This window comes from Mesoplodon densirostris, chromosome 5 (assembly GCF_025265405.1).
Source record: "Mesoplodon densirostris isolate mMesDen1 chromosome 5, mMesDen1 primary haplotype, whole genome shotgun sequence".
NCBI lineage: Eukaryota > Metazoa > Chordata > Mammalia > Artiodactyla > Ziphiidae > Mesoplodon > Mesoplodon densirostris.
Genome location: NC_082665.1, coordinates 67,046,385 through 67,062,860, shown reverse-complemented (window position 1 = coordinate 67,062,860; position 16,476 = coordinate 67,046,385). Strand labels below are relative to the sequence as shown.

At 40.4% G+C, this 16,476-nt stretch overlaps 1 protein-coding gene across 1 annotated transcript in view; it reads left to right on the top strand.

Moving 5' to 3' along the window:
• Positions 1–16,476, top strand: part of GPR156 (G protein-coupled receptor 156) — a 93,781-nt gene that overhangs the window by 55,478 nt on the left and 21,827 nt on the right. The window contains exons 4-5 of the mRNA XM_060099905.1: positions 14,230–14,365; positions 14,585–14,695. Of these exons, the coding sequence (XP_059955888.1) occupies positions 14,230–14,365; positions 14,585–14,695 (247 nt within the window). The remainder of the gene's footprint in view (positions 1–14,229; positions 14,366–14,584; positions 14,696–16,476) is intronic.

Sequence of the window (16,476 nt, the reverse complement as noted above, 5' to 3'; positions counted from 1 at the left end):
GATCCCTCACTGGGGAACTAAGATCCCGCATGCCGGGTGATGCAGCCAAAAAAATAAAAATAAAAATAAGTAAAAAGAAATTTTTTTTTGAATAGGAGTAATGATACTGTGTATCTCAGAAAGCTGTGAAAATTGCATTAGGTAGTTTATGTAGACCACAGCCTAGCACATATTAAATATATAATTGATGTTGCCTACTCTTTTTAATATTATTCTGTGTAATTATCAATATTCTAAGTAGTAGAGAAAATATGTATTCATATGATTCTGATTATAATGTAATTTTTGATGATCCAGAGGTACTTCAGGATCCTTCACTACTTCAAACGTGATGAAATGAGCACTTAGTCCCTGTATGTGTATACACAGACAATTTAACTTAAAGGTACTAGTTGTTACTTTCTATCACAGGCGTCTTATCTGCTTTTTACTTTAGGTACATTATCTCTAACCCATATAGCACTCAGGAGGATAAACTGAGATGAAGAAACCACCTTGGCATCATTAGACAGATCACCCATCACACACAGCTAGTCAATCTAGTCAGTCCGATTTCAAAGCCACGCCTTTTCCACAACTTTATGTTACCTCAGTATTAACCTCAGTGTTAATCCATGAAAGCTGCTTAAACATACACACAGACTAACACTTGTTCCTTTCACATCAGATTACAGGACAGAATATGCAACTCCTGTCACAGCCTAGGGCAGATACTTCCAGGCCATTGCTGGGGCCAAGACTTGAACACTAGACAATGATGGAAACCAAGAGCCCAAAGCCAGCTGTAGTAAGAATTCAGTCTGGGGTTCCAGCCAGTAGGTCGAGCCAGGAGTTGTAGGGAACCCTGCCAAGGTCTGAAGTCCAGGCTGGCAATCAGAATTGGAAGAGGCAGGCAATGCCCAGCAGAAGGCACTCCAGGGAACTCAGACTTCCTCTCTGTCTCCTCTTGATGGTAAATTCCAGCTAAAGGTGAGAAGGCAGAGGTGAAAACCCTGAGCCTGGGATTTCCCTGGTGACCCAGTGGTTAAGACTCTGCGCTCCCAATGCAGGGGGCCCGGGTTCGATTCCTGGTCAGGGAACTAGATCCTGCATGTGCCAATGAAGAGCCCACATGCCGCAACTAAGACTCAGCGCAGCCAAATAAATAAACAAATAAATATTTTAAAAAAGAAAGAAAGAAAGAAAAGAAAACCCTGGGCCTGCCAGAGCTACTGCAGGACGTTAGAAACCAGGGTCAGGAAGGCCCTAGCAGAAGTTCGTTGATCAGTAGGATGGACACAGGTCCCAGGTGGCTGGGGTAGACTTGGGGGAAGTGAGAGAACACCAGAAGGAACCAGGAGTCAGGACATCTAGATTAGCTGTCCCCACGTGGTCCCTATCTGGCTGTAAAACTGCATACAGGTCCCTTCATCTTAAAATAAGGGAATCAGGGTCACTCAGTGGTTTAAGCCATGTTCCTTAGAACCCTAAGAATCAAAGCCTGTCCTAGGCAACTTGTGGGGGGCAGAGTGGTGGGGAGCAAGCAGGTCCTGCCTTTCTAGAAGTCTCCCTTTTTCTCTTTGGAGTACCCTTCCAAGACTCCTGATTTATCCAGGATAAGAGACATTTAATAGGTTTCCACCAGATTCAGGGCCCTGTAGATGGTGCTGATAGAGACAAAGCTGAGTAAAACCCAGTCCCAACATCATGAATTCCCAGACTGTGGCCCAGTGGGGAATGATTCCAGCAGTTGTAGCTGTTTGGGATTTCACTCAGATTCACTAAGGCCCGAAGTTCTAATACCACAAACCTGAGGATGAGAAAGAAGGGAAAGAGGGAAAGGAAACCTCCCCAAGATGGCAGGCCAGTCTTTCGTGCCTCAGAAAGATCAATTTACATGTCACCTGGTAAATGATAATACTCTGGTTCACAGCAGACGCCCTGTGATTGGGTGTTTCCTGTGGCCAATTGTGCTTGTGCTTTATGCTCTACTTAAAATCAGGGCATCTGCTCTGTCCTTTGGGAAGTGCTACAAGTCTCCTGCTAGGAATTGCTCAAGTCCTTTCCCACAGCTAAGGGGAGAAAGGAAATTGAAATCACTGCTTCATAAATTACAGCACATGCCTACCCTCTAGAGTCTGAGGTTATATGACAGAAGAGGACTTTCTGTGTTTCTAGTGTTTCCCCCTCACCAGCACTTAAAAAACACATTTAAAATATATTACAAGTGCATGAGACATAGAAACTAATTTTTTAAAAATCTATGTGGAATGTGGCCATAATACTCCTAATTAAAATCATACAAGCTCCTTTCTAGTAAGGGTACCCTTTTTTCCCTCTCATCACCAGCTTATCTTGAATCTATCAGTATGCTTTTTCACCTGTCCTAAACTTGAGCTGGTATAATGAAGTAATTAATGGGCATTGGGTCTTATATCTAAATATTCACATTTCAGCTTTAAAAATACTTGCAAGGCTGCATTTCAAAATTGATCCTTAGGCCTGTTTATAGTCCATGAGAACTATGCATTCTGAAATTTGTATACTGGAAATTCATATTCATAGTCACATAAAAATATCCATATTAAACATACATTCATATACATAGATTTTGTTAAATTCTCAGTGTATACTGAGAAAATAACTGGTAATATTAAATTAAATTTTTATTCTATTTTAAAAGGTGACAGAATAAGAAAATTGTCTTTGCCATGAAAACATTAGAAACCAGAGAGGTGGAATCCTAATGAGCTGAGGACAGAAATTATATCTCATTTGCTTTCCTGTCTCCAGTTCTTCTTAATACCTTGACAAGTAGATATTTAAGAATTGTTGAATTAATGTCTGATGCAGAAAGTTTATTAAAAAGATAATGAATAAAACGTGGAGACACGAAGATCATCTGTTAAAGGGAAATTTAGGGGCAGGATGTATACCAAGTTTTCTTTTGTGCTTAATAGCTAACTATTTTGATGGATTGATTGAGACATAAATTCTAATGCATCTCTGGTAACCAGGTCAGCCTATTGTTCCTGCTTAAGTTAGAGAAGCAGAAATGCAAAGGGTCCAAGGCGGGGCAAGCAGGGGGTGGTGGTGGGATGAAATGGGAGACTGGGATTGACATATATACACTAATATGTATAAAGTAGACAACTAATAAGAACCTGCTCTATAGCACAGGGAACTCCACTGCACAGTAGAAACTAACACAACATTGTAAAACAACCATACAACCCCCCCCCCAAAAAAAATCTTTTGGAAAGAAGAAAAAAAGAAATGCAAAGTGTGACTGGCTTATTAATAAGCCAGAGCAGGGAAAAGAAATTTGCTTCTGGAATAAGTTGAGAAGGGAAGAGCTGGAAGGGGCCCTAGATTTCATCAAGTCAAACTACTGCTAACCATTTGGCCCTTCTGCAGGCAGAATGTCCCTATTTATCTAGTTCCTCCCCAGCTTCAGTGCTATAGGCCTGAATTGACAGAATAGTTGGTAGGGACCTCCGTCTTTCTGTGTAAAACAAGACTCTGCAAGCACTTAACGGCTACGGGAAAGCAGGCAAATTTAGAGAGGCCAGGCCCACTCAGGACAAGAAGCAGGGCTGAGTGTTTTAGTTCATGACAAAACATCATTTACTGCCTGCAAGGATGTAAAGAGAAGGCATGCACTGCAGCCTGGCTGCAAGCAGCAAATCAAGATCAGCAGATTTTCTGAAGTCAGAATGGGATGCGTGTTGTTAACCTCTGAGCAGATGTCACCTGAGACCCTGTAGCCTATGTGGTCATGAGGATGAGGTTTCATCCATCAATTGCTCAACAACAATCCTGTCACTGGGCCTACATGGCCCTCGACACATGATGTAAGAGACATATTCGACAAAGGCATTTCCTGGGGGGATTCTCCAAGATGAATTCAGCCAATGGAAAGGAATCTTTCAAGTCGCCTGATTTCACTGGAGACAAGTGAACACATAGGCATGTGTGCCTGTGTGAGTATACACATCCCCAAGATGCTGCACTTTCCTAGAAACAAAGAATGGGAGAGCAAAAAGCTTCACGAGCATCCCATTAGGATCCTTTCTCTCATTTATTTTTAGACTCCCTTGGCACCATGCTGAGAGAGGAAGCAGAGGAGGGGCTCACCCAGATGACGCGGCTTTTCAGTGAGGGTTTGGGGGCTGGGGATTTGCCAAGTGGTTAAAACCCTGTGTCTGTGGAAGTCCATGGCACCTAAAATATCTTGGCCCTTTCGTGTTCAGTAATGCCAGGGAGTTTCCAGCCGTTCTAGGAGGGACCAAGGGGATCCTCCTAAAGCTCCTACCATTACCCAGAATGTACTCCTCTTGTCTTAGCACACATTGAACCGGCTCTTGACTCTCCCTCTGACCGTCAAGGATCTCTGCCACTTTATGGCCATTTGGCACACTTTGGAAAGGATGAGAGCCTCCTTCCTCCACCTAACAGAGGAGAGCATTGCCAGGGGAAAATGAGATTAGGGAAGACAACAGAGAAAGGAAGAAGCAATGGGCCTTCCATGTCCATTAATGAATTCATTCATTCATTCATTCACCTAACAAATGGTTATGGAACACTTGCCATTTTCCAAAGCCTGTGCTAGGGGCTGACATACAGACAAATAAGAAACAGCCTGGCTTTTGAGGAGTAGAAATAGTCTAGTGGGACAACAAAATCAATACAATTGTGTAATATAACACAACAATTGTATTGATGCACATATACCCTGGGGTAATATAAGGACGTGGAGGAGGGCACCAAGCCTAGACTGAGGGCATCATCCAGACAGACACATGCTCTTATTTCTTTGAATCCAATGAAGTGAATCACTCACAAAGGAAATATGAAGAAATAACTCATAGAACAAATAAAAAGATTGACTGGTAGTACAGTAAGCTTGGCTGATTGATTTTGGTGGCAACGGTCTACAAGGTTTTACAATTTCCCCCACCCCCAGCAGTCAGCGGCCTGGATGTAAAAGCAGACAGTGAACTGTAATTTTTTTTTTTATTTAACTATAGTTGATTTACAGTTTGTGTTAGTTTCCGGTGTACAGCTTCAGGTTCTTCTGCATTACCGGTTATTACAAGATACTGAATACAGTTCCCTGTGCTGTACAGTAAATCCTTGTTTATCTGTTTTGTATACAGTGGTGTGTATCTGTTAATCCCATACTCCTAATTTATCCCTCCCCTGCTTCCCCTTTAGTAACCATAAGTTTTCTGTCTGTGAGTCTGTTTCTGTTTTGTAAATATGTTGATTTGTATTATTTTTTTAGATTCTACATATAAGTGATATCACATGATATTTGTCTTTCTCTGTCTGACTTACTTCACTTAGTATGATAATCTCTAGGTCCACCCACGTTGCTGCAAATGGCAATATTTCATTCTTTTTATGGCTGAGTAACATCAATGGATTGAACTTTTGATGTGAGTTTTGTCGAGCAGGTGCAACAAAAGGGCCTGTTTGGAAAGGGAATTGGGTGTTGATGAGAGAACAGTTCCAATAACCAACCAGAGGTTTGAAATTGAGTAGAGGAAGGAAGAGAGACTGTGAGAAAGCTAAAGAACCAAGGAACTGGAGGTCTGGAGGTTGTCAGTGTATTAGATGTAAGCCTATGAGAGTAGAGGGCTGAGGATAGGAGACTCATTCATTCATTTATCAAGTATTTATTGGGTGATTTTTTAAATTAATTTTTATTGGAGTATAGTTGCTTTACAATGTTGTGTTAGTTTCTGCTGTACAGCAAAATTTATTGAGTGATTTTAATATGTGAGGTAGTGTTGTAGTGCTGGGAGTACATCATGAACAATTCTAATTGGCAGGAGAAGACAATAAACAACAAGAATAATAAATATGTAAATTATGTAACATGTTAGAAGGTAATAAGTACTATGGTGGGACGGGGATGGAGAGAATAGTGTGGGGTAATAAGGATTTAGTATCTAGTGGAAGAGTGTGATTTTAAGTGGGATTGTCATCATAGCCCTGGTTGAGAGGGTAACATTTGAATAAAGATATGAAGGGAGAGAGGGAATGAACCATGCACATATGTGAATTAAAATATTCCAGGCAGGGAGCACAGCCACTTTAAAGCCTTGAAGTGTGAGAGCATCTGGTGTTTTCATGAAATAGCAAGGAGGTGTGTGGAGTGGAGTGGGCAAGGGGAAGAAGTAGGAAATGGGGTAGAGAGATAACGGGGACCAAATGTGTAAGCACTGCAGACCCTGGTAAAGACTTTGGCTTTTCCTTCGAGTGAGATAGAAAGCCATTGCACGGTTCTGAGCAGAGAAGTGACATGATCACTGTGGCTGCTATGTTGAAAATAGAAGTCGGGAGGGTCCAGAGTAGAAGCAGGGAGACCAGTTAGGAGGCTAGTATAATAATCCAAATGAGAAATGCAAAGTCAGACTTTGATCAGGGTGATGGCAGCAGAGGTGGTGAGAAGTAGTTGGATTCTGGATGTGTTTTAAGGATAGAGCCAATAGGATTTCATGACAGATTGGATGTGGGAGGTGAGCTAGAGTCAAGTATGACTCCACGATTTTTGGTCCAAGCAAATATAAAGATGAAGTTGCCATTATATGAACTGAGGAAGGATGTAAGAACAGGTTGAGGGGGGAGACTAGGAGTTAAAGTTTGGATGCATTGAAATCAGAGATATTGGTGTTTAAATTTTCTTAAGTGGAACCATTCTGAATGATCATAAGACCCAGGGTGTGACCCAGGGTGTCTGAAAGTGGAATAAAGTGAAGTTGTTATGATTAAAGAATTTAAACTCTGGAAGTTGAAAGGTTAATGAAATCTCCTAGGACGGTCTCCTAGGACGGTGGCCCAGGCAGGAGAGAAAGAAGCAGCGCCAGGCTGCTCTCACCCTTAAAATATAAAGTTTGAATATAAATAGCTACAGGTCACACAAATATTAGTTTGAGGTGTTCAGAATTTGAATTGAACTTAATACATTAGAAGTAAGCAAAATGATCACATTTGCTGAAACACACCAGACAAAAATTATGATAAAACTGTTCGGAACATATCCAGATGAGTTAGATTTATAATCCCATTGTAGTGTGGATCAAAAACAGTGGACTGAAAAAGAAATTCAATAAATTTCACAATTTAATCTTAATTGTTTTATTAAAAAGCTTTTTGGATATGTTTAAAGCTCAATGATACTATTTATATCGACTCATGTAGCATTTTAGAAAGCATGGCCCTGTGACATTTTAGGAAAGTTTGCTAATAGTAACAGCAAGCCAAGAAGTACCCTCAGCACCATTCACAGGCTATGTTTCCAAACTCTGTCCTTAGCATCATTAAGAAGAAACAACAGGATACCAGTGTCTCTATAACTCCAAGTATAATGAAAGACCAAGTTCAGAAACTGATACTTGATAAAGATTTTTAAAACATCATACTGGTAGATGTAATTTATGCATCTGAATTCATTAAAGACTTTGAAATGATAATACAGGTTTATACAGGTTCTGCAGATACAGATGGATATTTATCTCTATGTACTGAAACGTTACTTGAGAAGAGAGAAATCAAGAAAACTCTTGCCTTATATTGCCAATCAGTAAATGAAGAAAAAAAGATAATGAGGTAGCTATAAAATCCTTTTTAAAAAAAAATGCCACCTTGTTTCTGACTGTCAGTAACCCAGTCTGGGCTTTTTATCTCTTCATAGATGAAACACAAGTAATCTAGATGGGCCTGGCTATTTATAAGTAGATAATATTAAAATCTTCTTCCCTTGTAGAAATTATGTTTGTGGTTATTAAAATATTCAGCATATGCAGTCTTCATCTTTTAGTTCAATAGAAAAATATAAATGATATAGGTGGTTGAATTCCTATCAAAGTAGCAAAGACATTCTCCAGACTTACATAATTCACCTGCTGAATTGGAGATGATTCACCTTTCAGTGACTTCACAGGTGTTAACTTGGCCAAACACAATAGGTAAATCATCTTCTATTCATTTTCTTTTCTGAGGCAAGTTTTCAGTATCATTGTTTAGGAAAAATAGCAAAACATACATATTATAAGTCCATAACATGTCCATTTGAAAATTAATTTGCATCAACTTCTGAGATGTGAAGACTATGTAATGTATATTTTGTTTTTTAAAAAAACTAAATTGAGTTCCTCCTAACTAAATCAGGAGGGGGAGGAATTCTAAATCAGGATTCATGCAGTACTGAATTACACAAAGGAGACCTGATTGTACAGTGGTGTTCAAATAAAATGGTCCAGAGAGGAGTTGAGGAAGAAACCTACCCATCAGTGATCTAGACAACACAGACATGTGGCTGTGAAACCTGGGCATTTGCTTGGTGAGAACCTCATCATCAGATATTCATGGCTGATGCCTAGGAGCTTGTGAGAGGCCATGGGGAAGAACAGCCTCAGTTCTTGGTCCTGCAGGATCCCACCCAGTGGTTTGTTTTTGTTTTTTGTTTTTTGTTTTTTTGTGGTACACGGACCTCTCACTGTTGTGGCCTCTCCCGTTGCGGAGCACAGGCTCCAGACGCGCAGGCTCAGCGGCCATGGTTCACGGGCCCAGCCGCTCCGCGGCATGTGGGATCTTCCTGGACTGGGGCACGAACTCGTGTCCCCTGTATCAGCAGGCGGACTCTCAACCACTGCGCCACCAGGGAAGCCCCCACCCAGTGGTTTTACCACCGCCCAAGCTTCTGGCTGCACTGAGTGGCCAGTCCCGGTCAGCGGTGCCCTCTTTTCTAAATCGGTGTCAGCACTGGTCTCTCTAATGTATACTTTTCTTAACAAATGCTCTGCGAAGCTGCTGATAATCATTGTTATTTCGGTAGTCAATATTCAGCACATATTCCCCCTTCTTATGGGAAGAGACAAAGAAACTAGGGAAGATTACTCTAAGCCCACAGTTTGAAGACATGATGACTGAGGAAGCAAGCCTGAAGGAAGAAGTGGGTAGGTAGGATAGGGCTAAATCTTAAATGGGGGTACAGGAGACTTAAGGTAAACAATAGAAAATTGTTCTTTATACATGTAGCTCTCTTGCTAAGTGATGAAGGTGGTATTTTAAGAAAATAAGTGTGAAAGTAATGCGCAAGATGTATTAGGACAGGGAAAAACTGGTGTTACAGAGAGCTGAAGCTTACACCAAAAAATCTAAAGATTAACATTTTTGCATCTCCTTAGAGTATGCAAAGAGTTTTCGCACACACCTCATTTGATCCTCACAGTACCCTGTGGGTAGATACAAAAGAAGATATTATCTTCATTTCACAAATGAGGAAGCAGGAACCTAGATGAGTTAAATGAGGCGATGAAAGTCACACAGCTGTGATTGGCTGAGCCAGGATTCCCATCTCATACCAGACTCCAGTTCCATTTCTCCTAACATGACTGTATCCTGGATAAATGTGGTAGCAGGAATGGAGAGCGAGGGATAGCTCAGAGAGATTTTGAAATAACAAGTGAAAGAAATTGGCAGTTGATTGGGTAGAGGTGATAAAGAAAGAGGTGGAGAAGGAAAAGAAAGAGGAGTAGGTGATTCCCAGGTTTCTAAAGCCTGGAAGATGATGAGGTTAACCATATCATCAGCTATGTTGGCAACATGCTTACTACTTGCTGGGCCCTGTGCCACACACTTGGCTACATTGCCTCTTTGAATCCCCACAACTCTTTGGTTTGGGCAGGAGGGGAGCGTGTATTATTATTATCCCCATTTTACAAGGCAGTTGTTCTCACTTTTAGAGGTAGAGAAAAAAATCAAGATTTTTGCTCCAAGACTAGGTAAGGCTCAGCTGGACTCATTGGCTTACGCTGACTGTACTTGGGACCTGAGTCACAGGCAGAGGTTTGGTGTTCTTGTATGTGTGGACGTAATTATGTTGCCGGCTATGAAGTAATCAAGCTGGGCCGATGGTGGTTGTGATGGTTCTAAGTACAGCACTGCCAAACTGTTTGTTTAATGCCTCCTAGGTACGTTGCCTGTCTTTAAAGTAGGCTGTACTAAGTAGCTGGTTTTGCCTTCGCTCTGGTCTTTAAGGTGGTCAGCCAGGTAATCCAGGTACATAGATAAGAATGCTTTCCCCCTTGTTACTATTTTAAAATAAACATATAGGGAACATCCCTGGTGGAGCAGTGGTTAAGAATCCGCCTGCAGTGCAGGGGACACGGGTTCGAGCCCTGGTCCAGGAAGATCCCACATCATCCCTTAGATCCTGTGGAGCAACTAAGCTCGCGCGCCACAACTACTGAGCCTGCGCTGTAGAACCCGCGAGCCACAACTACTGAGCTCGTGTGCCACAACTACTGAAGCCCGCACGCCTAGAGCCCGTGCTCCACAACAAGAGAAGCCAACGCGATGAGAAGCCCATACATCGCAACGAAGAGTAGCCCCCACTTGCCGCAGCTAGAGAAAGCCCGCGTGTAGCAACAAAGACCCAATGTAGCCATAATTAATCAATTAATTAATTAATTAATTAAAGAAAATTTAGGTGAGTTTAAGAAAAAATAAACATATAAGTATAATTACCAAATGACTAGTTGTATAAATATTGCACTTATGCAGAATACACCATTTAGACTAAAACTCTTAAGTACAGTTACATTACTTCTTAACTGTTACTAGTTATTTTTATTTCTTAATTGTTATCAATCACAGTCCAATGTAAACCTGCTTTTCCCCTTAGGTTAACCAATTCACACATTTCTACCTGGTCCCAGGCCTCTACTGGTGCCCAGGATTTGTGTCAGACCGTGATTGTCCACATTTCCCTATAACCTTCAAAGTGCTCTATAACCTCATTTAAAAATCACTCAAGAAACAACCCTTCCCAAATTTCCTGCTTTCAATCCCTGCTTTCTCTTCCTCTCTTGGTCAGACAGAGAGAGGAAAACAATTTACATGTCAAATAAAGTAAATAGTGGATGAAAAATTCCCCAAACTTTTGTCAAAAAGTAGTTTACCTTACAGCTCATTTTATTTTTTAATTTTATTTTTTATTGAAGTATAGTTGATTTACAATGTTGTGTTAGTTTCAGGTGTACAGCAAAGTGATTCAGTTATACATACATGTATATTATTAATATATGTATTATATATATTCTTTTTCAGATTCTTTTCCCTTATAGGTTATCACAAAATATTGAGTATAGATCTCTATGCTATACAGTAGGTCCTTGTTGATTATCTGTTTTATATATAGTAGTGTGTATATGCTAATCCCAAACTCCTAATTCATCCCTCCCCACCTTTCCCTTTTGGTAACCATAAATTTGTTTTCTATGTCTGTGGGTCTATTTCTGTTTTGTGTGTAAGTGCGTTTGCATCATTTTAAATTGGAGTCCATATATAAGTGATATCATATGATATTTGTCTTTCTCTGTCTGGTTTACTTCACTTAGTATGATAATCTAGGTCCAGCCATGTTGCTGCAAATGGCATCATTTCATTCTTTTTTATGGCTGACTAACATTCCATCGTATATACATACCACATCTTCTTTATCCATTCACCTGCCAATAGAAATTTAGGTTGCTTCCATGTCCTGGCTATTGTAAATAGTGCTGCAGTGAGCACTGGGGTGCATGTATCTTTTCAAATTATGGTTTTCTCCAGATATATTCCCAGGAGTGGTATTGCAGGATCATATGGTAGCTCCATTTTTAGTTTTTTAAGGAGCCTCCATACTGTTCTCCATAGTTGGCTGTATCAATTTACATTCTCACCAACTGTAGGAGGGTTCCTTTTTCTCCATACCCTCTCCAGCATTTATTATTTGTAGACTTTTTGATGATAGCCGTTCTGACTGGTGTGAGGTGATAACCTCATTGTAGTTTTGATTTGCATTTCTCTAATAATTAGCGATGGTGAGCATCTTTTCATGTGCCTTTTGGCCATCTGTATGTCTTCTCTGGAGAAATGTCTATTTAGATCTTCTGCCCTTTTTTTTTTTTTTTTTTTTTTTTTGCGGTGTGTGGGCCTCACTGTTGGGGCCTCTCCCGTTGCGGAGCACAGGCTCCAGACGCGTAGGCTCAGTGGCCATGGCTCACGGGCCCAGCCGCTCCACGGCATGTGGGATCTTCCCAGACTGGGGCACGAGCCCGTGTCCCTGCATCAGCAGGTGGACTCTCAACCACTGCGCCACCAGGGAAGCCCTTCTGCCCATTTTTTTATTGTGTTGTTTGGTTTTTGTTGTTGCTGTTGTTATTGATCCGTATGAGGTATTTGTATAGTTTGGAGATTAATCCCTTGTTGGTCACATCATTTGCAAATATTTCCTCCCATTCTGTAGGTTGTCTTTTTGGTTTTGTTTATGGTTTCCTTTGTTGTGAAAAACCATTTAAGTTTAATTTGATCCCATTTGTTTATTTTTCTTTTTATTTCCATTACTCTAGGAGATGGATGCAAAAAGATATTGCTGTGATTTAAGTCAAAGAGTGTTCTATGTTTTCCTTGAGTAGTTTTATGGTATTCAGTTTTACATTTAGGTCTTTAATCCATTTTGAGTTTATTTTTGTGTATAGTGTTAGAGAATGTTCTAATTTCATTCTTCTACATGTAGCTGTCCAGTTTTCCTAGCATCACCCATTGAAGAGGGTGTATATCCATTGTATATTCTTGCCTCCTCCATCATGTCATTAATTGACCATATGTGTTGGGTTTATTTCTGAGCTTTCTATCCTGTCCCATTGATCTATATTTCTGTTTTTGTGCCAGTATCATACTGTTTTGAGGACCATAGCTTTGTAGTATGGTCTAAAGTCAGGGAGCCTGATTCCTGCAGCTCCATTTTTCTTTCTTGAGATTGCTTTGGCTATTCAGGGTCTTTCATGTTTCCATACAAATTAAAAAAATTTTTTTTCTATTTCTGTGAAAAATGCCATTGGTGATTTGTTAGGGATTGCATTAAATCTGTAGATTGCCTTGGGTAGTATAGTCATTTTGACAATATTGATTCTGCCAGTCCAAGAACACAGTACATCTTTCTATCTGTTTGTGTCATCTTTGATTTCTTTCATCAGTGTCTTATAGTTTTTGGAGTACACGTCTTTTGCCTCCTTAGGTAGGCTTATTCCTAGATATTTTATTCTTTTTGATGCAATGGTAAATGGAATCGTTTCCTTAATTTTTCTTTCTTATCTTTCATTGTTAGTGTATAGAAATGTAATAGATTTCTGTGTATTAATTCTGTATCCTGCAACTTTACCAAAATCATTGATGAGCTCTAGTAGTTTTCTGGTAGTATCTTTAGGATTTTCTATATAGAGTAACATGTCATCTGCAAACAGTGACAGTTTTATTCCTTCTTTTCCAACTTGGATTCCTTTTATTTGTTTTTCTTCTCTGATTGCTGTGGCTAGGACTTCCAAAACTATGTTGAATAAAAGTTGTGAAAGTGGCCATCCTTGTCTGATCTTAGAGGAAATGCTTTCAGCTTTTCACCCTTGAGTATGATGTTAGCTGTGGGTTTGTCAATTATGGCCTTTATTATGTTGAGGTAGGTTCCCTCTATGCCCACTTTCTGGAGAGTTTTTTATCATAAATGGCTGTTGAATTTTATCGAAAGCTTTTTCTGCATCTATTAAGATGATCGTATGCTTTTTATTCTTCAGTTTGTTGGTGTGGTGTATCACACTGATGGATTTGCAGATATTGAAAAATCCTTGCATCCCTGGGATAAATCCCCCTTGATCATGGTGTATGATCCTTTTAAAGTATTAATGGATTTGACTTGCTAATGTTTTGTTGAGGATTTTTGCATTTATGTTTATTAGTGATATTGGCCTGTAATTTTCTTTTTTTGTGGTATCTTTGTCTGGTTTTTTCAAATAGTAGTTTACCTTACAGCTCATTTTTAAAGGCTCCAAACTGTATCTCTTTAGGTATCTACCTGCTAGTTATTTATTTACTAGGCTGCATAGAGCAGTCTCTTAGCAACCATAAACTCATGGAAAAATCCTAACTCTTCTCTGATACCACCTGTTTTTAGGAAGTGACCTTCTTTTAAAAGACTTGGAGTTATACAAGCAAGAAATACCAGAATTTAGTTCTTTTTGAAAATAAATTTAAATAAGTCATATTTATTTAATTTAAAAAATTTTTTATTTAAATTTTTCACAGATTTGTAAAGTGGTTTCTTCCCTATGGCCTTCTACTCTGAGGCTGCATTGGAGATTATTCTGGCCCACTCCCAGCGCAAATGTCATGACTGTAGGTGTCTTTCTTCCTGGTTTCCTATAGGATTGTGAAGATGTCCAGTCCCAATCTGAACATTGTGACCTTATTGGGCAGTTGTCTGACTTATGGTAGTGCTTACCTCTTTGGGATTCACCATCAAGGTGCTTTAGCAGGAAGCTCAATGGAAACTCTCATTCAGGTAGGTGAAGTCTTCAGTTTTGTTTTGAATATGATGCGGGTGTTGGTTACATTTATCCTTGCTGTGGGCACTTTCAGAGGCAATCCCTGGAACGCTGAGTCAGTGAGGTACACTTTCTGCCCCAGGTCCTCTGTGGACTGAGGTATTACAGATCAGAATGTGTGGAGAACCACAAAGGTTTCTCTTATGCCTCTTGCTTCTGTCCCTTTCCGCCTGTAGGTAAGACTGTCCATGTTGTGCATTGGGACCTCCCTTGTGTTTGGCCCCATTCTGGGAAAGAGCTGGCGACTCTACAAGGTGTTTACCCAGAGGGTTCCAGACAAGAGAGTGGTGAGTAGGCAACAAGTACACAGTGCTTGATCACAGACAGCAGCTCTACTACTGATTAAAAGCTAGAGAAACTTGTGCCAGATTACTGGGTCTGGCCCTTTTATGATGATCTGAAGCTCCTGCTCCTTACTTCAAACCTTGGAGTCACATGGCCGGTGTCAGTGCTATTGGGATATAGGTCTTTAAACAAAGGTTCTGCTTCATATGCACCCCAGGCCCTGGTACTGCTCTGGGGGATGTGTGAGCTGGCCCATATCTGGCACCAGTTTGAGGGAGATTAAGATGCCCAGAGAGGCTGTTGCTTGGCACAGGTGTGGGCTGAAAGTGGACAGAGGGAGAGTGATTACAGAGAAGCTATAGCAGATAAGCAGTTATTTCCCTTTTTGGAGCCCAATTCTTTTCCATTTAAGAAGGGCATTCTCGGGCCTCCCTGGTGGCGCAGTGGTTAAGAGTCCGCCTGCCGATGCAGGGGATACGGGTTCGTGCCCCGGTCTGGGAGGATCCCATATGCCGCGGAGCGGCTGGGCCCGTGAGCCATGGCCGCTGGGCCTGCGCATCCGGAGCCTGTGCTCCGCAACGGGAGAGGCCACAACAGTGAGAGGCCCGCATACCGCAAAAAGAAAAAAAAAAAAAAAAAAAAAAAGAAGGGCATTCTCTGCACTAAGAAGGATGAGCCTGGAGCAGTGAGCAAGGAAGAGCATACCCATTTCAGCAGACAGAATCAACCCTAGAAGCTATGTGGCAGCCAGACCACCTACATGTGCCTGACATCAGGTGTCATCCTAACCACATTCCCCCATTTTATCAGGTTTCCTGATAGAGCTGCCCACACCTCAAAGCCTGATCATCAAACCCTTTGTCTATGTAAGCCCTGCCCAGACCCAACATATTACTCAGTTGGAGTTTACTTCTCTGGACTGACAAGACTTTTTTTTTAGCAAACATTATTAAATTGTGGTGAATATTTATCAAAAGCTCCACTGTGAGTAACCATACATATGAAAAAGTTTGCCTAAAAGACAGTAAGTTCATTCATCCCTCTAGAACACTAATTCCTTTTTTTAAAAATAGCTTTATTGAGGTATAATTGACATCCAGTGAACTGCACATATTTACTGTTTGATATGTTTTGACATATGTATACACTGTGAAATGTGGGATATAATCTACAAGTTCCCTCATGCACCCTTGTCATCTCCCTCTCCTGTCTAATTCTTACATCCCCTGTCCCTGTCCGCAGGCAACCACTGACCTGCTTTCTGTTACTATAGATTAGTTTGTATTTTCCAGAATTTTATATAAATGTAATTATATAGTATGTATTTTTTTATCTTTCTTTTACTTGGCATAATTATTTTGAGATTCATCTATGTTGTTACTTGCATCAATGGTTCTTTTCTTTTTATTGCTAAGTAATTTTCCAATGTGTAGATGTAACTACAGTTGGTTTATACATTCACCTATTGATGGATGTTTGGGTTTGTTTCCAGTTTAGGGCTATTAAAAATAAAACTGCTATGAATATTTGTGTACGAGTCTTTGTGTAGACATATGCTTTCATTTCTCTTGTTTAAAAACCTAAGCGTAGAATGATTGGATCATATGGTAGGTGTATGTTTACCTTTTAAAGAAATTGCATGACTTTTCCAAAGTGTTTGTACCATTTTACATTCCCACCAACAGTGTATGAGTCCCTTTCCTCCACCTCCTTCCCAACATTAGACTCGGTTGGTCGTTTTCACATTGGTCATTCTAATAGGTAAGTATGGTAGATTCTCATT